General features: G+C 47.8%; 1 protein-coding gene across 5 annotated transcripts in view; it reads left to right on the top strand.

The window, feature by feature from the left end:
• Positions 1 to 1,015: 1,015 nt before the first annotated feature.
• RNF220 (ring finger protein 220) overlaps positions 1,016 to 24,737 on the top strand; it is a 246,434-nt gene continuing 222,712 nt past the window's right edge. Inside the window, exons 1-2 of one of the 5 annotated variants that reach the window (XM_003812810.8) lie at positions 1,016 to 1,377; positions 7,832 to 8,573. In XM_003812810.8, the coding sequence (XP_003812858.1) occupies positions 7,949 to 8,573 (625 nt within the window). In that variant the 5' untranslated portion in view covers positions 1,016 to 1,377; positions 7,832 to 7,948. Of the gene's footprint in view, positions 1,382 to 2,631; positions 2,923 to 7,831; positions 8,574 to 24,737 lie in introns of those variants that run through there. The other 4 variants (XM_008965280.5, XM_057299070.2, XM_057299072.2 and 1 more) reach the window with 4 other exon arrangements.

The raw sequence follows: 24,737 nt of genomic DNA, 5'->3' as shown, positions 1-24,737 counted from the left end.
CCTTGGCCTCCTGAGTAGCTGGGATTACAGGCGCATGCCACCACGCCCGGCTACTTTTTGTATTTTTAGTAGAGACAGGGTTTCACCATGTTTGTCAGGCTGGTCTTGAACTCCTGACCTCTTGTTCCGCCCGCCTCGGCCTCCCAAAGTGTTGGCATTGCAGGCGTGAGCCACCGCGCCCGGCCAGGAATGACTTCTTAAACCAGGATTTGATTTTGGTTGAACTTTGCTTTCAGAACTAGAACTACCTGCTATCCAAGACTTGTTAACCACGTTTTCATGGGCAAATTACAAAACCCTTTCAACCCCAGTTTCCTCTTCTATAAACTAGTGGTAATATTATTATCTCCAGAATTAATCTTAGGAGTAAATGAAATTATGTAAAGGCATTTAGTCTCATAACCGAGCTCCTAGAAAGCACTCAGGAATGTTAGTTCTCTATCCATTTCCCCTGTTTATCTTTGTGTTTGATGAATTATAGGATGATATGAAATGATCTGAAATGAACTGTAATATAAACATCAATAAAACACCAATAAAAAATTTTATTCTCACATCTGGATGCTATACTAGGCCTTCACCTCCTCCAAAAGTTACAGTTTTATTAATATTCATTTATTATTTATTATTATAGTCAAAGACCCAGAGAAGCATTCCAGGAACAAAGCAGCAGGTAAGATTTTTCTGGGAAAAGGCAGAGATTTTGAGGGACCCAGGATTTGGGGGTCATTTAAGCAGCAGTGGATGTCAGTCTTCAAGCTTTGCCCATTTACTCATGGTCCCTTTTGGTTCAGGAAAGGAAGAACAATAAGCACGAAACCATTCACTGAGACCTTTGCGGGTGGGGGACGAGGGATGTAAACAAAAGCCAACGCTCTCTTTAGTTCACAATGGCTCGCGACCCCAAGACTTCCAAGCTCTTTGGTGAGGGCCAGCAGGTCTGTTCTCCAGGAGTGCCCTGGGTCTGGACTTCATTTCCCAGAGTCCCTTAGTGCCCTAATGTATTCAGTGCTCAGAGTGCCTGTATGTGTGTGAGTGTGAGAGAATGTGTGCGTGCGTGTGTGTGTGCGCGCGTGTGTGTGTCTCCGAGTCCCTGGGAGAGTGGAGGCTCATTCACTGATTAGATCCAGCGCTGAGAGGCAGCACTGCTCCTTCTCTCACGCCAACCGAGTCTCTTGATCTGTACATGCAATCCCAGGCAGCTCGCGAACACAAACCCGGGGCCAGCCGCCTACTGCTGCTGCTGCCGCTGCCGCCGCCGCCGCCGCCGCTGCCTCCGCCGGCTCTGCGAACCCGGGACTTTTCATGCACCACACTCTCCGCCTGCTTCCCTCCGTGTCCTGAAAAGTGCGACCGTTCTCCCAAGGAATTTCCACGGCAAGTATGGAGATCAGAAAGGGGTGTGGACGTGTGTGCGTACCCAAGAGGGGTGGGTGCGAGGGCGGCCGGCTTGTTCAGGAACCTGGCTAACTTTCCGGGTCCGTTTCCTAGGGATTCGGGCGGTTCCCTCTGGACGGGGGCAGGGACTGGGACTCGGACTGGCGCGTCTTGGATCATCGCGACGGAGCCTCTCGGCATCGGCGCCCTGCGCGCTCCGTGCGCTGCCTCGCTCAAACTTTCCGTCTTGAGTTTTCCTTAATGTGTTTTATTTGGGGAGGGGGGGAGGTGCAAGGGGGAGGGACCAGACGCGGGAATTGGACAAGTTGGGAGGGTGAGGGCACTGCAAGGGAAGGGAGCAGGACTTCTTTTCTCCATCTCTTAATAAGCCCCATTCCCACTTTGTTCGGGTCGATCGCGAGAATGCTTTCTCGCCGGGCTCTCTGGTGCACCCCCCGGTGATTTCCGGGCTCCCCTATGTACCCCGCGTTGATTTCCGGCGAGGCCAGGGCTGGGTGGTACTCAGTGGGGAGCCCGAGGCGGCGGGCGGATGGAGAAGGGGCGATCCGAATGAGAAACTACCCCGACAGCCTCCACCCCACACACAGCCGGCTCCGCGGGATACCCGGGGAGTGGCTGTTTAGCCCTGGACCCCGGGGCTCGGCTGACTTTTTCCTAGCGGGGGCGGGTGTGGAGGGAGGGAGGTGGGGTAGGATGGATGGATCCTCTGCGGGCAGGAAGGAGGCAGGTGCTAGCATAGAGGCGGACCGTTCTAAACGCCACCGGTGAACTCCCCACTCCGCTGGGCTGGACCGGCCTGGCCGTAGAGTAGCCCGACACGTGGGATCTCCCGGGATTTTCGGGGTCGGGACCCCCTCTCCCAGCGGTTCTACTGAGCAAGGCGGGAGGACGATCGTGGAGACGAGGGCTACTCGACTACTCTACTTGTAGTTTTATTTTTATCTTAGACCTGCCTTAAACTGAGTAACAATTTCTCTTCTGACTTGAGAACAAAACTTTTCAGTGAGCACGCCGGTCGCTGCGGTCCTGCGGCCACTGCCGCCGCGCTTGTCAGCCCGGGCCGAGCGACCTTCTCTGCCCGGAACCCAGCCCCGCCACCGCACTCCGGAGCCTCTGGCCTCCCCCACCCCACCCCCGCCCCCCAACCCGGGGCTTTTCAGGGCTCGGCCTGGGCGTTTCGCCTTTGTGCTTTGTAAGAGAAAGCCTTTTCTTCCAGGGCACAACAAACTTGGGCGGAGAGCTTCCGTGTGGCCCCCCGGGCGAGGCCGCCCACGGTGGTGAGGCCATCCGAGGGGATGCCCGGTTCATCCCCCAGTCCAGGAGCCTCTCCGAGAGCTCGCGGCCCAGGTCGACCCCAGCTGGCGAGGGCGCGCAGGAGTCCCGAAGTAGCGGGGACTAGGGCAGCCAGGAGGCAGGGGGAAAGCTCTCGCTTCCCGTTAAGCACACCCTGCATTCTCGGGTCGTGGATGCAGCTCCAGCGGAGAGCCCGTGTTCCGGCCCTGAGCCAGGCGCGCGTCGCACTGGGTGGGTGCATGGGGCCCGGGCCATAGGTGTGGGGGCACAGCCCTACCTGGCCGGCCCGGGTCGTCTGGGGTCTGCGCCGGCCCACTGCCCCGGGAGCCGCCGAGGGGGAGAGCACCGCACTCGCTGCCCACGACGCCCAGCAGCCACATCTTGCCTCTCGCCTCCGCTCCGGACTCGGCTTGAGGGGCAAAGGGGAGAGAAAGGAAAAATAAAGAAAAAAAAGGGCGGCAGTGAGGAAGCAGCGAGGGGACTGGGGGGAGCAGAGTGGGCAGGGGGGCTTTGCCTTGCCTGGCCTCCTCTTTCCGTCTCGCGGGCTCTTCCTGCAAAGGGGAATGAGCAGAGGGGGGGGAAAGGCAGAAAGAGCGTCGAGGAAAAGCGGTGCTGGCGTCTTCCGTGCCGATCCCTCCTGGCCCGCAGAGACCGGGCAAAAGTGGCGTGAGTTCGCTTGCTGCGCTTCGAGGCAAGGCTGGGGAAGGCCGAGGACGGGGCGGCGCCGCGTCGCGCCGCTGGTGGCCGACAGGGCCGGGGCCGGGCGCGGAGCGAGCGGGGACACACACCTGTTCTGCGAGCCGCGCGGTGTGCGGCGGCCGGACGGCCGCGGTGCGGGCCGCAGAAGCCTCCCTCCCGCACTGCGCATCCGCAGTCCAGGAGCTGGAAGGGCCCGGCAGCCCCGCGCCGGTCCGCATTTGCAGGAGAAGCGGGAGTGGAGGAGTCCGCGGCTGCCCGCTGAAGCGGTGGTGCGCGCGGCGGCGGGACCCGGGTGACCCCCGGGGCGGGGCTGCTCGGGGGCTGGAGGTCCTTGGACTTTGGTCGAAGGCTGGCAGCTCTGAGCCCCTGCCCCGCGGGCCCCGCGCGGCTGCGGACCAGGGGCCCTTGCACGTGTCGGTTCTTCCTGGACTGGCGCTTTGGTTGCCCAAAGTTGGGCGCAGATTGTTTCGTGCGGCGGTTGTTGGGACCCAGAGTATTCTATATACAAAGGCAACCGAGAGCCGGAGGGAGAGGTCGGGCCAAAGAGTAGTGGGCTCGGCTCCGCGTTGGGCCCAAGTTTATGTAGGTTTCGCCTTCACCTCTTCTTCCCCCGTTTTCCCTAAAAGAGTTGATTTTTTTTTCCCAGTCGAGACTCTTCCGAGCTGAATAATGCACCCGCTCGCTGAGCCAGTATCCCGCGACCCCGCACTCTCGGACTGGCCCGGGCTGTCTCGGATTCGCACCCTTTGGCCAAGCTGGGCCTGAACCCGGGTCCAAATCTGGGACGATACCCGGCCATGCCTGAAACACAGGCGTCGGCCCTAGCCCGGGAACTGTGTTAGCCTTATGTTCCCTGAGCTCTCGCATATGGTGGTAAAATTTCTGTTAGAGCGGTGTTTCCAAATACCCCCTGGGCATTTGGTGTGCGGGAATTCTCTTCAAGCGAAGAAGTCTGTGAACTTAAAAAAAAAAATTCTTTCCTGCGTTCTTAACAACCCCCCACTACTCTGCCTCATTTCCCATTGTTCTTTGCTTTTTAAGTTCCTTGTTAATTTTAAAAGTTTATTTATGCAAAGGAAAAATATCGTTTAATTTGTTCTATTATTTTAATTCCTGGCTTTTGGAAACGGTTCAGAGACCACAAAAATGTCACCTGTTGTAATAAGCAGAGGAGTGTTGTGTGTGCATTTTAATTGCCAGCAGAGCCGTAGTTTGGTGGGCGCCCTGAGCTCGGCTCCGGGAAAGAGCAAACCTTTGCAGCTTTCTTTGTGGCAGTAATTTGCAAAGGGGTTTGGCTCTCAGCTACGGCGGAGGCAGAGGGGGCAGCAGCACCGCTTCCTTCTATGCCGATCCCGGGCGCGGGTCAGGAAGCCCAGACCTTGGACCGGGATGGGCAGAGGATGGGATGGAAGATTACCTACTCTCTGAGACTTTCTCTTGGGCTTTCGGTTTTTCTGTGCGAAAGTGGCTAGTTCGCTCCGCAGAGCGCGGAGCGCTGCGCATCAGCCCAGCCTCAGACATTTTCACGTTCCAAACGCGGACGTCTTCGTTTCATTTGTCTTGGTTCTGGCGTGTTTAACCACGCAATTAGTAATCTCACTAATTATTCAGATAGCTGGCGTTTTGCAATCACTTTAAACCAGGGTCAGGAGTGTAATTTAAGAAACAAACAAACTCCCACAGATACGGAACTGAACCAAACCCATCACGTCAAGGATTTGAAATTTTTTAACTCAATATTTGTTGGTCCCTCCGTCCAACCTCACTGCCTGCCAGACAATTTATTTAGCTTCGTGGATTGATCCCTCCTCCTTGTTTAGTTAATTCAACAAAGACTTTTTGCAATCTGTTTGGAGTTTGTCTGATGCCGTGGAAAAGTAGCTGATGATTTATTTGGTTGCTTTTCGATTTCTGTCTTCAGCCCTTCTTTCTCCTCCTTTCAGCGGGGATGTCAGCTGTTATTACTTCCTATTGATCCCTTTGCAAAGTGAGAAGTGAACTAAAATTAATGTCAATTCCACTGCTCGGATCAATAGCTGGAGTTATTTTAATCTGGATTTGCACGAAGTGCTAAATTAAAAAAAATCAGCATAGAGGCAGAAAAGTAACAGTTACTTACTTTCCCTTTGCCGGGTTCTTCACAGTCACCCAAATGCTCCATCAAGCTGATTATCTTACAATCCATATTTTTTTAATTAAGAGGGTCAGTTAGTTTTCTTATTTTGGGTTCTGTGTTTAAACCCATGACATTTTGACATTGGGAGTGTATTAACTATAGATTTTCATAATGACTGTGGTCAGCTGAAGCCTCATCTATACAAGTTGTTAATGTGAGGAGAGGGTAAGAAAGAAAAGGGAAAAGAAAAAAAGCACTCCCCCCTCCCCCATGGAGACCAACGCCCACGCAATGAAGTAAAAGAGATGTGGCCTGGAAAAATATTGTTGATTTATTTTCAGTGTAATGAAGTTTTCAAATGAATAACCAGGGTTGAGTGATTCACCAGGTTCTGTTGGAGTGTCCGGTGCTGTCACCAGATTCCTAATTTATGAAACTCATTTAAGATAATGAGGTGATCTAGGAAGTAAAAATAGCAAGTGAATCCTGGGGGGGGGGTCGTATTTTGAGGGGGAAACATTCCTCCCTTCACATTTCTTTTCTCCAGTTTGCCTCATATAATATTGCTTGTTGATAGACAAGTAGCTATTTCTGTTGTGAAGAGCTGCTTAGAACCCTTGGAACAGCCCTAGACCCACTTTCAGAGCGTCCATGTTGTATGACCATTAATCTGACTAGAAAACAGCCAAGAACAGGATTCCCAGACTTGTCAGCCTAACTGGCTGTCCTTGGCAGATCATTCCCTGCACTGCTATAGCTTGACAGGAAAGTTATTTAAAATTTGGAAGAGAGAAAAATCCGTTAATGTGAGATACATAATCTGGTAATTTAGCAATGATGTCTATAAGGAAAGATGCCAAATGAGGAAGCAGTGTGATGGTGTCCACTCATCTTCCCAATTAATAACAGTCATTGACAGGTCTGCTACAGGATGGGAGAAGGAAATACTCTCTTTGCACTGCATTAAGCCAGGAGGATTCATCTACCGTTTAACTGATGTTTCTCTGTTTGAGGGAATACCAAAGATACTCCAGGTGGGCTTTTTAAAAGGGACGAGGTAGATTTTATTTCTGATATGACTCTCAATTTAAAGGTATAATTTGTAGCAGACAGTGATTTTTGGTTATGCTTTGAGTTTCACTAAGTTTCTATTTCGTGTATATTTTTGACACTAATAAGTCCTGGTATTCATCTTATGTTGTGCTGGCTTTTGATATATAGCCCTTCTCCCAGCCCCCACTCAAAATACACTTTGGAATGGAACCACTGACTATGAAAATGTACAACCTAAATTTACAAGGGAAACTGAAAGAAGTCTCTCCGAACTCCAGTTTGTTCCGGGGGCCTTTATTGGACATCAGCTCTGACTGGGCCAATAAGCAGAGCAAAATAAGTCAGAAATTTTGTTAACATTTTGTTCTAAATGTTAATGGCAAATCCAAGGCAGTTTACAAATCTACTTAAGAGTGAGTGCATTAGTAACTAAAATTACCGATCTGTTCTTTGCTGCCCTTAGAAGACAGATGCTTCTAGAGAGCGTATGCCAAAGGCACCCATTATGGTTTTAAATGTTGTCAGAGACGCCAGGCATTTTACTGATGAAGGTTTTGTTCCTTCTCAGAAAAGAGAAATAGAAAGCCCATGTGATTAGAGAGGGGTGTGCATCAAAATAAATGTTAATGCTGTTTGTTCACATAGCACTTTTTTCTGGAAACAGTCTTAGATGATACATGAAGATGTGTGTGTGTGTATGTGCCAATGTGTATCTTTTATCCACGTGTATACTTTGTACCAACTAATATGTACAAGTGTTCCTGGTCTAGATGAACTTGAATTAGGGATATTTCAGTATCAGGGTGTTGTTAGGGGAGATGAAGAGAGGATGCATATGTGGGGAATCGTATAGGTAGAATGTGGTCTCTGAACATCAGGCCTGCCATGAGTGGTGGATGCAGGCGGAAGCACTTTAAAACATAGACCCCCACTTCATCTACTGGATGGCTTGGCCTTCCAAAGCTCATTTGTTCAGGGAATATCGTATTTGGAGGTTTTATGATATTTTTTTCTTTGCTGGGCTCAGGCGCATTTCACCCGGAACGTGTAGGGACCAAAGTCAGCTACGTGTACATCACAGTAAGTTGTCTATTGATTTTCCTGAATGAAAATGGTCTGATGCTGCTGCCCACTGGCTCCTAAAGCCTGTGGTGTCTCTTGCCCGAGCATCTGTGAGCCAGAAGGATGGTGTTTCGATCACTTGGGGTTTCCCTTTTTTTCCTCCCCCTGACTTTCCTCCCCCTTCTTTTTTTCTCTTTGCTGTTCCTACAGGTCTTAGGAGGGAATGATTCCCCAGTAATATTCCCTGCCCTGACCCAAAGTGCTGGTTGGCCTCCCTCCCAGGGAAGACTGCTTCTTGTGTAACGCCGGCCACAGAAAGAGACTCCGATGGACTTACACCGGGCAGCCTTCAAGATGGAGAACTCATCCTACCTTCCCAACCCTCTGGCATCCCCAGCACTGATGGTCCTGGCATCCACGGCTGAGGCCAGCCGTGATGCTTCCATCCCTTGTCAGCAGCCACGACCCTTTGGTGTACCTGTCTCAGTTGACAAGGACGTGCATATTCCTTTCACCAACGGTTCCTATACCTTTGCCTCTATGTACCATCGGCAAGGTGGGGTGCCAGGCACTTTTGCCAATCGTGATTTCCCCCCTTCTCTACTACACCTCCACCCTCAATTTGCTCCCCCAAATCTAGATTGCACCCCAATCAGTATGCTGAATCATAGTGGTGTGGGGGCTTTCCGGCCCTTTGCCTCCACCGAGGACCGGGAGAGCTATCAGTCAGCCTTTACGCCAGCCAAGCGACTTAAGAACTGCCATGACACAGAGTCTCCCCACTTGCGCTTCTCAGATGCAGATGGCAAGGAATATGACTTTGGGACACAGCTGCCATCTAGCTCCCCCGGTTCACTAAAGGTTGATGACACTGGGAAGAAGATTTTTGCTGTCTCTGGCCTCATTTCTGATCGGGAAGCCTCATCTAGCCCAGAGGATCGGAATGACAGATGTAAGTACTTTGGTTCGAGCCCTCCCTTACCCCCAGTAAGCCCTGCCTCACCGTGATGTTCAACAGGTCGGTGGCGTTTTGCATGCTCCTAGTAATAGGAAGGGCCAACTACTTCCCTTTCACTAGCTGTGGAGTGCTAACCTTTGCTTGTCTCTTATCAGTGAGCACTGATAGTTCTTGAAATGTTTTTCTGAAAGTAGCCAGAGGCAAGTTGGCCCCAGCACAGCCTTTCTCTCCGGACCCTAGTGGGCTTATTCTCTGAGGACTTGAGTGAAGAGGGGTGCCACCGATGTACTGAAGTGAATGTCATTTCATTAAGAAGTGTCGGCTCCTAGGGAATTTGGGGGGCCTAAAGAAACATGTCCACCCCTCCTCTCTTTGCTGTCCTCGTTATGTTTGTCTGATCTCAGTGTTATTTTTTAGCTTTTCCATTGTATCACATCCAGCAGACTCCACGTGATTCTATTTTCACAACTCTCAGCCCTTGTCCACATCAGGCTATTTTTCAGAGAAGGACAAAGGTGTTGTCAATCACCATAAAGCATTTCAAACAGCTGTGTTTTCCTTGCGATCGCAAGGCTAGAAAGCCGACTTCTCTTGGGATTTCACAGGTTTGCTGGATGCTTATCCTGGGGCTCACTTTTAGGACTAGACATGGTTGACCTGTGTGACTGCTCCATATTTGATGTTCACAACTATTATTAATTTCTGCTTATGAAACAGCTTTTTCTCATGTTCTCCAAGTGCCTTGTTGGGCTCTGGCTACACTTATAGCTGGAACTAAGCCTTTATTTGGAACTTGTAGACTAGGAGTGCTGAACCCTGCAATCTTTTGCTCTAATATAATCAGAAAATAATTGTGTTTTGAAGCTTTTGGGCTGTGGGTAGACAGAGCAGTTTTCTTCAAGCCTGGTGAGAATTTATGAACTGAGGGTGTTTTTTCCACGCAACCCTTTGTTCTCAGATTTGCTTCATTTTATTTTCTTAAGAAAACTACATCTGAGGTTTGCCTTCCCCTTTTCTCTATTTTTTCGTGCTCCCATCCTCTCTATAACCACCAACACGAATACCATTTTTTTCCCTCCTCTTTATGATGCCGAGGAGAGTAATAGAGACATTGCAGCTCTCTCCCCTGTCGCCACTGCTTCCTCAGGCTGTCTCCTTGAATTAGGCACTGTGTTAACTTCCCTGCGCTAAAAGGCATCTGCCTAAACCCAGCGTACCTTTTCAATAAAAGTCATCATAAAATCAACCTGCCTTGTAAATCCATCGCTCTTTGGTTTTGAAATATGTTGCAAGTGTGTCTTTTATGTCAGCGTCTGTAAGCCGGAGACCTCCCCACTTAAGGGAGAAGGCTGCTGGCTGACAGCACTACTGCTAGTGTTGCCCTCTCACTTTGGCTTTGGTTCTCTTTCACCTTTTCACTTTCTGTTGACTTGTGTGTCTTGTGATCCTGCTTCTTGGATATACCTGCTGAACAGGTATCGGCATTGTGTTGGTTCATTTGATTTTATTTAATTTTAGTTTTCATTTGTCCAGTGATGTGCAAGTGATCAAGGCTAGTTATAATGTGACCTTCAGCCAAAACTGCCTTGTGTTAGGGTGTGACAGATTCCGCCCCTTTTTTTCTCCAAATACAAGTTGAAAATGAAATCTTCTCGTAGCTAATATGCCACAAAGTAACATCTGGAGATTGAGATCTCTTTCTTCTTACCTAACGGATCCAGCTTGTCTCCATTTTTCTATCTTTTTAGCCCAAACCTGTATCCGACTCCAGAGCAGGAGGAAGCTTGTTAGTCAAGTCAGAACTCATAGACGTGGATATCCATTCCCCTCTGAGTGTCAAAGCCATAACTCTTCTGTTTGCCTGGTTTGCATTGTGTGGTGGTGGCATCCCCCATGGAGATGGATCCCTCACACAGGAATACGCCTGGGTGGAGAAAAATTAAATGAGTCTGTCTCCCAAAGTGAAATGGAATTCTGACCTTGAAATTAATGAGATTCTGATCAGAAGGGTGGGGAAACTTCTTTATTTCCAATGCGGTGTTATATAAATTGGAGTCCTTTCCTCTTTTATTCATTTAAAATAGTCTTCCCTTATAGAGTACCCTGTGTTCTCCTTTTTTTTTCTTGTACACAAGCATAAAACCTATAGGAGTGTCTGTGAGGGGAGGGTGTTTGTACACCCACGTTATTATCCAGAGTTGCATTTGTGACTAATCTTTAATAAAAAACAAAGGTGCAAAGTGAAAAGGAGGCTGTGCTACCCTGTGGTCACCCTGGAGTTGTGCTCTTTACTCCCTTCCTTACCTTAGGTGGTTAGCACATCCCTCACTGGGTCATACTAGATAGCGTTTGTGCTTTTGATTGTGAATTTTTGGAAGGCAGGAGAAGTATTTTTCTGTAAGGAAGGGTTGAAGAGGCAGTAAGACAAAGTCTGCAGCAGCTTTCTTGGCTCCTGTCATATGCCGACGTGTGTTGGAATATTTATGGTCTGTTTTATGTAAATACATATTTAAGGGCCGTTAGAAGGCCTGATTATTCCCACTAGATGCCTTTCAGGTCCTCCCTACAGAACCGTTTTGAAATAAGTAATATTTCTCAGATAATCGAGTGACAGTATACAAGACTGCTTCCAAAGGGAGAGAAAGCTTCAGGGGCAGATGGGGGCAGTGACGGGGGATGGGGATATGAAAAGACAGAGGATAGAAAGTGTTCAGACGAGCAGAGTGATAGCATACAGTGCTTTCGCCAGATTGCCCAAATTAACCATATATGGTTGATATACACACACACACACATATGTGTATATATGTATATATATTCTTAAAATTTAGAGTTAATTGCTGATATGGTTGACTCATTTTTCAGTTCTCTTCATATAAATATCTTTTCATAAAATATTTTAAAAATGTTTTAATTAAGTGCAGCAGTCAAACTCCGAAGTAAGCATTTAGCTTTAGAGTTTTGTTGGTGGGTGGGGGTGGGAGATGAGAATGGGGGTGTGTGTCCTTTACTTAGAGCAGAAGTTTTTATGACTGAGTTTTAGGTCATTAAGAAATCAGTTGTATAATGGAAACACTGACAGTTTTTACTGTTGCAGCCACCCCCTGCTCACACACTACATCAATATGCAGATATGTCCACTTGTGAGCCCACTGGAAAGAGAGGCCTGCAGACATGGTGTAATGCACACATGTTCTTTCCTTAAGTCTGGGTACTGGTAGGCAGGATTTCTTTTGTGGTTAAACATGCATTTTTATAGACAGAAATATAGCGATTTGGGTCAAGCATCATCTTTCCTGATAGATGATTCTGGTTTGCTTGCCTGTCCATCCACCTGGCTTCACAGGTGATTCCTGAGGGAGGTGTTGTGCTCTATGGAAAAACAAGCAGCCTTTACTCTGCAGGACTGACTTACTTGCCCTGGAAAATGGGAGAAGTGTTTTGTGAGAAGCCATTCATGGAGGATGCATAATTCCCCAGGAAGGGGACTGAGGTAACTCCTGTTTATTGTCACTCCCTGAATCAGTCCCCAAGACTCATTGTCCAGGGAAATAATGCTAAAATTTATGGACCAATTACAAATAGTTCACGTGTGCTTTACATATGAAATGTCTACAGCCATGTTTCCCAGGGCCTTTAAAATAAACATTTCCTCATTAAGGAAACTTCACAACAAAAGGGAAGATAAGTATTGTCTGCTGTCTTGTGTTAGAATCTGTACATTTATTACCCCCTTAGCACTCTGGCTCCTGTCATGTGCATTTCCTGATGGTCCTCTTCAGGCTGCCCCTGTGCCCAGATTCCTGCCTGTGTGAGACAGTCTTTGGCCAGCCTGCCAGCCTATCCACTCAGCCCAGATTGGAGTTGGCGAAGTATACATGCTCACCACAGGACTGAGAGGGCCCAGAACTGCCCGCGTGGAGCGGCGACTGGCCCTGTCTTCTGGCTTACCCCAGGGATGGACCCTGGGCACTGACCATAAGTGGCTTGGCTTTGCCCTCTTTCCTTGACCTTCACTGTGGTCGGGCAGAGTCACAGGTAGGCAGGAAACCTGATGGCTCACAGCAGCTCCTGGATGTTCTGCTTTGCTCTCATCTTTGATGTACTTGAACAGCCATTCTTGGGTCCCAAAAGCCCTGAGTAGGAGATGGTATTTTGTACTCTGTGTCTTTATATAAAGGCATGTATCATTGAAGACCCTGTGTTCTAACAATCAAATCAGCTGAGCCCACCTAGCCCAAAGGCAGCCTGGAATGGGGAGGGCTGGGGTGAGGGGGGATACTTTCCAAGGGCTCTGGGACTGGGGTGGGCAGGGACTCTACACTGGGCTTTTAGGAGAGTTGTTCTTGCTAGGGAGAATGTTTGGGGCATGCCAGGTGGCCAGGCTGCACCTCTGGGTTGCAGCTGGGACAGATGACCACTGGGAAAGGGTCAGCAAATCGCCAGAAGACCTGGGTCAGATGCTTCCCTCTGTCCTGACTGCCCAGACCTAGCCTGACTCTCCCTCAGCTGCTCCCGGGTTCTCCCCTACTCCCCGGGGGCAAGAACTCCTGTGATGTGTGTGGTTGTTTCTGGTTGTTCACTCCCAACACAGCCATGGAGACTCTTTTTCATGCTGCTGGGTTTAATTGTCTTGTTGGGATAAAGAAATGTTTGCACAGCTAAAGTGGGGCCAGGCTGGACGGGAGCAGTCCCTGATGGCTGCAGAGCCATCTGGCCTGGCTTGGCTTGGCTCGGCGCGCCGCTCGCCCGGCGGCTGGGCTCGCTGTAGTTGTGCTCCCGCTCTTCCCCTGCCCTCGCTCCACGCCGCGCCGCTCTGTGCGGCGGCTGCCTCCTCTTACGGCCGGAATGCCTAATCACCATGGTGAGAAAACGGACACCGCAGCCGTCCTCCCTCCTCGCCCCGCGCCCTCCCTCCCATCAATTGTCATGCAGAAGTGATCCGGGCTGCCGTTTTCTCGCGGCCGCCCGCCAGCCCCTCGCCGCTGCCGGCAGAAGGGTGGCTGGTAATTGATCGTCTGGGGGAGGGGGCGCGGAGAGGCGCGAGAACTGGCCCCGGGGAGGCCAGGCCACGGGGTGGGCCCCGTTCGCTTACTTGCAAGGGACTCCCAGCCTCCGCCACCGAGGCGGCTTGCAAGTGGTTTCAGAAATGTTGGTGATCTCGCCGTCGCTCTGCAGCACTTGGAGGCCGCAGGAGGACTCCGCGCGCCGCCTCGAGGGCCGGGAGCGCCCAGCCCGCGGCCGCACACACGAGGGCCCGTCGCGCCCCCCGCCCTGCCCCGCCTCGCCCTCCACGTCCCTGCGCCCCCCAAGTCGCACTAAGAACCCAGTCCCCGATCGGTTTCCTCTACGCCGTCTGAGCAGAAGAGAGTGGGAACCGGGGTGAGGGATAAGGGGGGGCGCCCACGCGACGTCGGGGTGCATGGGAGCGCGCGGGAGGCGCTAGTGGGTGCACGGGGCGTGAGGGGGACACAGCGCGGGCGTGGGGATGGCCACTGCGCGGGGAGGGTTCTGCCTGGAGAAGGAGGGATGGGAGGAGGTTGGGGGAGCAGGGCGCGTGGAGGAGGGAGGTTGGACGTGTGTACAGCGCCTGGGGACCTTGCTGGCCCCTTGGTGCCCCCAGGACTCTGAGGCTTCTCCTTTCGGCTTGAAATGTTTTTCCCTTCCTGCTTTTCAAATCTGTAAAAATGTTCCGGGGAATGTTTCCCAAGTCCAGGGCTCCGTCCTTCGGCGGGATTGCTGGCATTCGGGCAAGGCGAGTCGCGGTGGCCTCTGAGGCTCGCAGCCAGCACAGCGGGGCTCGTTAAAGTCTGGGCAATTTCTGGAACTCTTCCCACGGGAAGTTTTCCGGGGCTGCCTTCCGGTCAGCGGCCCCAGGTTGATTATTTGGTGGCCCTTTTTTGTTTGAAAACAAAAAAAAAAAACACACACACATTGTATCCACATAACAAAAGTTGCTGTCCCTCCCCACCCCCTTTCCTCATTAGGCAGGGAAGAGGAAACTGAAAAATAGAATTATATTTTTATATTGGTTTTCTTATTTTTAACCCTTATTAACTACATCCATCTGGTTAATAAATATTGGCACACATTGAAATGTATTCTTTGTAAATAATTCAGATTTGGAGTGACAACATATTTAATGGAGTTATATTTTTATAATAGTTTTTCTTATTTTTAACTCTTATTAACCACATCCACATCCATGTGGTTAATAAATATCAAAGCACACGTTGGGACGTGCTCTTTATAAATACTTGAGATTTGGAGTGATGGTACATTGCATTGTAAAATCCACAGGATTTTTAAACACCAAAATAGCAATATTGTTTGGACTTGCGTTTTTGCTGCTAAGAGTTTAACAGCATTTCCCAGCGCCATTTTATCCCATCTTAAAGAGAGATGAACTGCAGACTTAAGGATAATTTATTGCTATATATTAGCTAAAATGCCTTTAAAAAAATTTTTTTAAGTATCATTTAAATTGTGGCATGTATGGTTGAACAGAATGTGTTGTTATCCTTTGTAACTTCACATGTGTGCTACAGGGTAGGAATTTGTAAGTATCTCTTTCTTTGCAGCAAGAAGAATTTTCTGCGAAAGAACTTTCTTACACCTTTTCCAAGAAAAGATCCTGGATTGGGACTACATGTTGAGCCTGGAGAAATGATAGGCTGTAGTATGAATCAGAACACCTGGTAGATGCTAAGTAAACAGAAGGAATTTATCATCTTCCAGCCTTACCCAATGGATTGGACTTTTCTGTTATCTTAATCACACTACTTTGGTTTTAGTGTTTAAAAAAATTATTATTTTTTGTCTGGTACCAATCATCTAAAAGGGTTTAGTGTTCATTGCATATTGAATACCTTAATGGTGGCGATTATAATCTAGTTTTTACTTTAAGTTTTCATCATCTTACCACTCTTCAGCATTGCACAGAACAGTATCTGTAAGACTATGTATGCTATCCCAAAGGCGTAGAGGTTTGAGGAAAGAAAGGAAGAACTTATTTATGCCTTGAGGTTTCATGATGATGAAGGTAGGGAGGGAGTTTTCCAAGAATTTGTGAAATCACCTTTCTCAAATATAGACTTATTTTATTACTTGGGGTACTATTAATACAAAATCGTTCATAACTTAACAAAAATTTAAATCTACTTTTTTCTCCTAACCCTTAGAATCCTAAGATTGGAGCCTATCCCCTTTCCAAATGTTTTCCCACAGCATTACATCCCCTATCGTGGAGTCCACACATACGGCTCTGCTTTTGGTGTGTATTTTAGAAAAAAGTTTCTACCTAGATCCTGGCCAAAGTTGAAAACAGTCAAGTGATGTGGAGGTTTTGTAGACACATGTAACCATCTGGCAATTCAGATATGTGGCTGTCAGTTTTCTCTGTGGAATGCGTTCTGGTTTAAGATGACCTAGAAGAAATGAAAGTTGTGTTTTTGCTGGGGAGACATGGTGCTGTGTCCAGTACATTCTGTTAACAGATCTGAAGCTTTAGGAAAATCTGGAGCTATGTGAGTGAAGAAGGAACCTTTTGGTACAGTCTTACGAGAAATCCAGGCCAGTAAGTTTGAGTGTGACTTACCAGGCAAGAGTTGTCTTTTTCCACTGAAATTCAGGCTAGACTTATGGCTTTACATCAATCTTAGTGCAGCAGAGACAGAAAGCTGTAGGGAGGGGGCAAGGGCCAGCCCTGGAGAGACCTTCGCTTTATTTTCAGGTATATGATTCCCATTTAGGTGCCAGCTAATCCTATATTGCTCTCATTTGACCTTGCTTCTGGGGGTTTGATTTAAAGCAAGTCAGAGTGGCCTAGCATAATAAATACCTGTTAGAGGAATAAAAGCTGTATTTGCCCCCTTTGAGCCTCAACTCGAAGGTGTTTCAGATCAAAGGTGGGGAGGCAATGTAACATAGTCATTATGAGTTTGGCCTCTGGAGTTAAGTCCTGACCTGTTAGCTTACTTGCTTTCTGATACTGGGCAGGTTACCTAATCTCTCTGGGCCTCAGTATTCTTGCCTGCAAAATGGGAGTTATACAGACTTAAAGGGTTGTTGGGAAGGACTGAATGAGATTAAACACACAGATAATGCTTAGAACAGTTTCTCACACATACTAAGTATTCAATACTTAGTTACTGTTATTATTTCAAGGACAATCTGGTGGTAAAACCTTCCTTGTTAGAAGCACTGATGTAGCCAAACACAGGGTCATTAACAACTAGCAATGTATGTAGGGTCCTTTCACACACTCATGCCTTATGGCAATGTGGAAAGAGGGAGGGAGAAAGGCTTGAAAGCCCTTTTCTGTGATGGCCAGCTGCTTCTCCTCCCTTCATTATTATCCATCCACCAGGATTAGCCCTGGTGTCCTCCTGACCTCTTTCTCCCTTGTTTTATTTAGAAGCAAGGTAATAGTCGAGTTAGAGAAACTGAGTCTGGGAGTCGGGAGAGGATTTGACTAGGGTTGGATATCTAGGCAGTGGCCCGGGTTAAAAAAGCCAAATCTCATGGTATTTTCTTATTCTGAAATTTTATATTACTGGATATTGTTTGAAATCAATGGGTTATTAGAATTTGTGTGTGATAGAGATTTGGACTACATGTAATGAGATTTGCTGTAATAGTATTTGACTAGTATTAGAATTCACAATCCCTGGGTTTCTCGTGTGTCCTTAGATTTTAAGTTATACAGACAGTTTTAGCCTCTTGCCTATGTGAGACAAATCTGTGAACCTTCCCCCATCTGTGTGTGTCACAGTCCCACAGCATGATGGATTGTCTCTGCTTGGGGGAGGCTTAGGACGGGGCTTGAAGGGGCCTTGTAGGTCAGAAGAGAAATACAGCAGCAGGACTGAGATGGGGGGGGGTGCCTGGGGAGGGATTAGCAGGGGGAAGGGGAGGGCAGGGTTGGGCGGGGCATAGTGTCTGTGTGCATTCTCCTAGGAGTAAAAGAGGGCTGTCCATTACCCTGAACGCACAAATAAACTCAGTGTTTTTCTCTTTGTAGAAAAAAAGCCCCATGGGACTTGGGAATACCAGAGAATGACTCTGCATGTCAGTGGGAGAGGTGGGGAGTAGGAGGATGGGAGTGGGGAAGACTGACCCTGTGCCTGAGGACCTCGGATTTGAGTCTGTTATTTAAATAGAGTAGCTCATATTTGAAGAGCCTCATGCCCACACATGTTTGTAGCAGAAATAGCTGTTGGCAGCCAATCATCTGATACCTCAGTCTCTATCAACTCCTTCATGGCTCCATTTAAAGGAAGGGTTCAGCTCACCTTTGGAAGTAAAGTGTCACTGAAGGTCATGCAGCACCCAATTCTCCTCCCTCTCTGTCCTCAGCCCTTCCCACATACAGTCACAAAGGTGTGTACTAGGTAGGAAGGGAAATGCTGAATGTTCTTAATTTTTGGTTCTTAAAGAAGGAGAAAGTCTGGGATTTAGGTCCAAATGCCAAAATCATGGTTCAGAAGGAATTCTAGAAAAGGAGCGGAGTCTGAGAGGTCGCTGGAGCGGTAAGGGCAGTGGCGCATGCTCGGCTGAGGAATCAGCAGGACTGCAGTTAGGGCCTAGGCTTCAGCTTCCTTCCTGAGCAGTAAAATTAAAAAAAAATCCTTAGAACAACAAAAGTCTGGACGCATGGGCTTCCTTCCTGACAGGCCAACCTGGTGGGGCTTCATTCAGACTGAGCAGCAGTCAAGGCTGATTTACGGGGAAAAGAACCCAGACATGGGTTTAACCCTTTCCTAACCACAGAGATGCTTCATTGCAAATGCTGCCTCCTCCTTCTAACTTACCATCATGGTATGGGGAGATTTTTATTGTCATTTCTTCTTTATTTAAAGTGAGTGCCTGCTGCTAAAGTACCCACTGTCCTCTTCATGAGAAAGCTGAGCCTATGAGAAGTTGAGTGACTTGTAAGAAACTCAAGTCTGTGGCTCATGGCCAGAATAGCTCTCAGGCTCTTGATGACATTATATTGACTCTGTAGTATTGAATCCATCTTTGATCGTGGGAAGTGCCTCCTGGAGTCTGTACTGGGGTGCTGCTGTGAGCCCCAGTTTTACCTCCATAAGATACTGGTCCCACAGAAGGAATAGTACTGCTTCATCTTAGCTGTTTGTTGGTGGCAGTGGATAAAACTGTCGCAGAGTATGTGAGACATGACTCAGTTGCCGTATCATTGGTCAAATGTGATGCACTCATTAGTTGGTTTAATCATTCAGCTGTATTTACTGCGTACCTACATTGTTCCAGGCACCATGCGAGGTACTGGGAATAGACTGATGTGCAAGATAGATTATAGCCCCTGCCTTACTGGACTTCAAAGTTTAGTTAGCAATTGTAGGATGCTGCGAAAAGTACTGTCATAGGGGAAATATAACATGCCATGAGACTTAGAAGTTGGAGCATCTAATCTCGTCTAAGAGTCAGGGATAGCTTTCTGGAGCAAGTGACCTTTATGCTGATATCTGAAAATCAAGAAGGAGTTATTTATTCAAAGGAGCTAGGGGTAGCAGTTGGCTTTTTTGGACAAACTGTAGTATCTGAGAGTGGAGGAAAGAACTCCAGAATTGCCAAGGATTGCTCACAGTGAAGTGAGAATAGAATTGTTCCCTGGCAGGGCCTGAGACCTGACCTTGGATGTCTATAGCACTTCATCCTATAACCAGGCATTCTTGAGAATATCCATTTGGTGCTTATGTGGCTCTGAGGCTCATCATCATCTAGGGTCCTGCTTTTAAAGTAACTTTCTAAAGATATGTCACTAGAAAATGCTTTCTGATAACATATGCTATCTTAACCACCAGAGGACCCGTGAGCACCCAGAACCATGCTTGGCACAGAGTAGATACTCTGGAAATATTTGCTGAATGAAGGAGGGCCATTGCCCTGCTGATGTTTAGTGAGTTAGATTAAGGGTCCTCATCTTTTTACTAAAGTTCAGGCTTAGCTCTATCCTTTGCCCTACCCGGAAATGTGACAGGTCTCAGGGCCTAGAGTACTCGCTTGGCCGTTAAACTAAGCCACATAGCACCCGGGATTCTTGGCAGAGTTTCTTGGCAAAGTTTCCTCTGGGAGGTGCATTGCTCAGGCTTGACTTTCACGAGGGAGGTTAGGCATGTAGTGCCAAGAGTATTGAAGTAGGAAAAAAAGAAAGCGAAGCAAACCGTTGTTCTAGCCTGGCACACGTCGGCATGCTAAAAACAGTTCCTTCCAGCCGGGGCCTCTGTACTCCACCATCCCCGCTGTGGTTTTCCTTCCCTGGCCTCTTATCTTCATCATCGCTCTACATCCACGAACATTTCCTGAGCTCCTGTGTGTAGAGCGTTGTGCTCGGTGCTGTTTGCAAGGGAATCAAAGAAGTAGGAGATGATACTTCCTCTTCTTGACAGCCTTATGGTTAAGGTGAGTAGCTAAACTGTATATATGAAAAAGAAATGATAATATAAAATAACAGACAGTAAGGGCACTAGGATTTCAAGAGAGAGAGAGAGAGTCATCCCTGAGGCTGGCTTTCCCAGAATGTGATCTAAGGACTGCCTGCTTCAGATCACTTGTGCTGGTGATAGTGGAGGATGGGGACAGGGATGGGGGTGGGGTGAAGAATGTTATTTATAATGCAGATTCCCAGGGCCCACACTAGACTTCATCTTCAGAATCACAAGGAATACAGCTTAAAAACTGTGTATTTAGCAAGCAGCCATCCTAGGTGATTCTTGTGTTCCTTAAGGTTTAGGAATCACTCATCTAGGGTGAAAGTCTCGGGGGAAGGTTTCACCGAGGTGTTTGGCCTTGCAGAAAGGGGAGTGAGGACTAGTGGGGAGGAAAGGAGAGGATGGAAACCCACTGAGGAGTCTGGGCAGGCAGGGGAAGGGTGAAGACCCAGCATCTGCTCACAAACAGTACCTTCCTCATCCAGTCTCCTGTCTTGGGGAGGATCTGTCCACCTGTCCCGGCTCCCCCTCTGCCACTGCTCCTCCTCGGATTGCCTCCTTCTGCCTGTCTTATTGCTGATCAAGTGACTGTATGTGCCCAGACCTCCCCTTCTTGGTGCAATATTATTATGATGAGGTGGCCCAGCAGAGGGTCTGGAGGTGCTTGGCCAGATGTGAGGGAGGCCGGTGTGCGCTGCGGTGCCCCTTGGGCTCCAGCCCGCTTATCTTCTCACTGCTGTTGCTCTGCCGAGAAGGGGCTGGAGAGGGTTTGGTGTGTATGCTTTGCCAGCCTCCTCTGTCCTCTTCCGCAACCCTTGAGCTTTCAAATGCTCATTTGTAAAGAAATAAAAGTTGGAGGGTTAGAGGAATCTGTCAGTGTCAGAATTAGTCACCAAGACCTGCAGATTGGCTTTCTGCTTTAAGCTTTAACCCTTCCAGGGGGCAGCTGCCACCGGGTAGAAGGTTCAGTGAGCTGTGACTAGGGGCATGCTCTGAGAGGTTCAGGGGGTTTTGGGTACCTGGGCAGTAGGGGATGCTCTCGTCAACTTTGCTTATGGAGTTGGGGATGGTATTTTTCCCCCAACATAATTCCCCCTTTAAAAACACTCATCACATTAAATTGTAATTATTTGCTTAATTGTGCCTCTCCCATGGGCCCATGTCTGTCTCCTTATGTGACTCCATCTAGCGTGTCCCCTCACGTAGTGCCTAGCTTGGTAAATATTTGTTGTTAAAGTAAATGAACCCAGGATCACTGTTTCTTCTGCTGAGTTTGCAGAGTTGCCAGCTGGCTCTACTCACTTGGACATAGTCTGAAGGGCCACACAGGATCCACCACAACACTGGGCACCTCCTGGCATGTTTACAAGTGGGAGGTAGTGACTAGAAATAGAGGAACGGTTCAGCAATAGGGCAACAGCACAGTCAGAAGCTCTGGGCCTGTCATTTACTAGCCGTGTGACGCTGGGTAAGTCTCTGTTTCTCTGAGCCCCAGCTCCTCATATATAAAATGGGAGATGGCAGATAATCCCTGCCCTACCCTACAGGGTTGCTGAGTAAATAGATAATCCAGATGTGTTTTGTAATCTAAAAGTAACCGTATAAATGCCACACCCTCACATACACATAGGTACATGCAAGATGTCTATCTACGTCTGTCTCAAGAGCAAAATGGTCTTTGGGGGCTAAAATAGTTTATGAAATGCCTGAGTGTTCAACCTAGAGGGAGCCCTCTGACATACCATTCCCTCCTTGAAGCTGAGCTACAGAAGACAGTCTGCATTCCCTGAGACCGACTGCAGCACTATTTTTCGAGGTGTTTTGGGGCAAAAGTTACCCAACTCTTGTAGACTTTTTGTGAATGTAAGTTGGCAGGCCGTTTTCTATACAGATCTGTGACATCTCAGCTGAAATTTTATTTGCTAAATCCCCACTGAAAGAAGTTTACCCTTTGCCTTTCTTCTCAGCAAAGCTCGGAGCATCTTTATTTTTCTGTTTCCAGGGCCAGTGACTCTATTCCTATTTTGTGGAGGGAGATGTTTTGGCTCAGAGGCACAGTGCTTAGGCCTGAGGAATGATAGGCAGAACCAAGTCAAAGAGGGCTTTCTGCCCTAGAGATCTTTCCTAGGCTGCAAGAATAGCCATGCTTTATCGGCCAGTATGACAAGATGAAGAGGTCCCTGTCAGATTTGGAAGGGCTTGCCCCTTAGGCAAGATCTTTAGAAGTTAAAGCTGGGCCAGGAGGATTGGAAAGAGCAAGAATTTGAAAAAGGCTTTATTAGGCCGGGTGTGGTGGCTCACTCCTGTAATCCCAGCACTTTGGGAGGTTGACGCAGGAGGATCACCTAAGGTCAGGAGTTCGAGACCAGCCTGGACAACATGGCAAAACCCCATCTCTACTAAAAATACAAAAATTAGTCAGGCATGGTGGCACACACCTGTAATCCCAGCTGCCTGGGAGGCTAAGGCAGGAGAATTGCTTGAACTCGAGAGACAGAGGTTGCAGTGAGCCAAGATTGTGCCACTGCACTCCAGCCTGGGTGACACAGCAAGACTCTGTCTCAAAAAAAAAAAAAAGAAAGAAAGAAAAAGACTTTACTTGTGCGGTAAACTTCATTGTGTGATTATTTAATAGACCATTAACAAGCAGATTCATTAACAAGATCTTAATTAACAAGTTCCAGGGTTATTCCTCCAAGTTCCCAGGGGTCCTGTTCTCCTCCCATTTAGTCCCAGAGACTTCCTATCCACCTTAAACTAACCAAGCCAGATGCATTTAAATTCAGTCTTTTTATTGCAAGTGAAATGACTGCAAGCAAAGAGAAGAACATAGTATCACTCCTAATAATAATAGCTGACACTTCAAGCACTTTCTATATGTCAGGCACTATTCTGAGTGCTTTACAGGTAATAATTGATTTAATCCTCATAAAATCCCTACGAGATAGGTGTTATCTCCATTGTACAGATGAAGAAACTGATGCACAGTGTTTAAGCAATATGCCCATTGTCACACAAGCAGGTGTGAGAGAAGAGGTTCAGATCCAGGCAGTCTGACTCCAGAGTCAATGAGAAGGAAGGACACTCCAGGAGAGGGAGACCTATGGGTCAGATTCACGAGGTAACAAGAATAATACTTGTATTTGTTCACTGTGTGCCAGACACTGTTCTGAGCACTTCATATATGTATGTCAGGCTGTCTCCATACTCGAAAAATTGATAGGAGCCTTTTGCAGTGTGGCAGCCCTTAGGCACAATTTATTTTGGCCCACTCACAAGCCCTTTTCACCCTCCCTGCCCTGTGAGTTCCTTGAGATGGGAACTGTGTCTTATTCTAAGATCTCTGTTCCTAGTACCCAGTGCGTTGCCTGGAACTTACTAGTTATGATCTAAGAAAAAAAGTTTGTCAAACATACCCTTTGGTGGGATGGGAGAAGATGATTTAGTATCTGCTAACGCCCAATGTGCTTTACAGACATAGTAGTTTAAGAAGAGCTAAATCTGTGAGATGAGACAGATGCACCTACTCTTTCTGTGCCTCCATTTCCTCAGGATAAAGTGGGATGAACACTAGTATCCATCTCTTAGTGGTGCTATAAGGATTAAATGAGTTAATAGAAAATACAAATAAAGTCCTAGGAACAGTGCCTCGCACAAAGTATGCCTTCAATAAATGTTAGCTATAATTAATATGATAAGGGGTTGGGCACAGATTTGAGGTCTCTTAAACCAGGCTCCTCCAACTCTTACCTCTACTCCTAATTGCATTATGGGGACAGTGACTCCAGCAAGCCCTGAACTCTTATAAGTTTGTGCAGTTTATGACAAGTCTTCCTACGGCTGAAAAATCTTCCAATTGATATTCAGGAGTTGGTACCTATAATGTTGTTTTTCCTTCTTGGCTTCAGTTATATGGGGGCTGGAGCAGGGATGAGTTTAGCACCCACCCAATGACCACCTTTTTAAAATACCCGAAAAGGCACAGAGTGGAAATGACTAGAATTCTACACTAAACTCCTACCCGAGGAAGGACAGTAAGCCAGAAGGAATTTTTTCTGGGTTTAATAAAGGGCTTGACGAATCCTGTTCTATGCCTCTGCCTGGACAGCCAACTCAGATAGCAAGTCTGTGGACCATTTACTGTTCACCAGCTATTTTGAGGAGAGGATGAGGAGGTGATAGAATGCCTAGAATCACTGGGAAATTTGAACTGGGAAGGAACCATTGCAGGCTGCTTTATTTTTCCAATTTTCTAATAACTTACATAATGCTTAAGACTGTGTTTTCCCCTTTAAGGGGAAAAATGGCTTTTGCTCTATTTAGAGCTCATCACATTTGTACAGTCTACAAATACTCTTCTCCTAAATCTCAACTTGATGACTTCCAAGCACCGTTCTCACAGCTGGCTGCTTTCGCTCCCACTCCACTATCCCACCCCGCCCCATCATCTTTAGTTAACGATGGATGCTCATAAACCCCCAAACTGGCCTCCCTCTTTCCGACTTCGCATCCTTGTGTTCTTTCTAAGTAGCTCGGCCATAATATCACTTTTCTTTAGCAGCATTCTAACTTCTAAGAGGCTTAATAGGCAAGGAGATTGTGGGGTCTTTGACTTCCTCTGAGTCTTAGCCCTAAGTGGTTTATTCTATTAAGCTGATTCTTGGTGGTGGATAGAGCTTTGCTGGATAAGAAGTTGGGGTCGGGG

The sequence above is a fragment of the Pan paniscus genome, chromosome 1, assembly GCF_029289425.2.
Source record: "Pan paniscus chromosome 1, NHGRI_mPanPan1-v2.0_pri, whole genome shotgun sequence".
Classification (NCBI taxonomy): Eukaryota; Metazoa; Chordata; class Mammalia; order Primates; family Hominidae; genus Pan; species Pan paniscus.
This window is presented reverse-complemented; position numbering and strand designations above follow the sequence as displayed.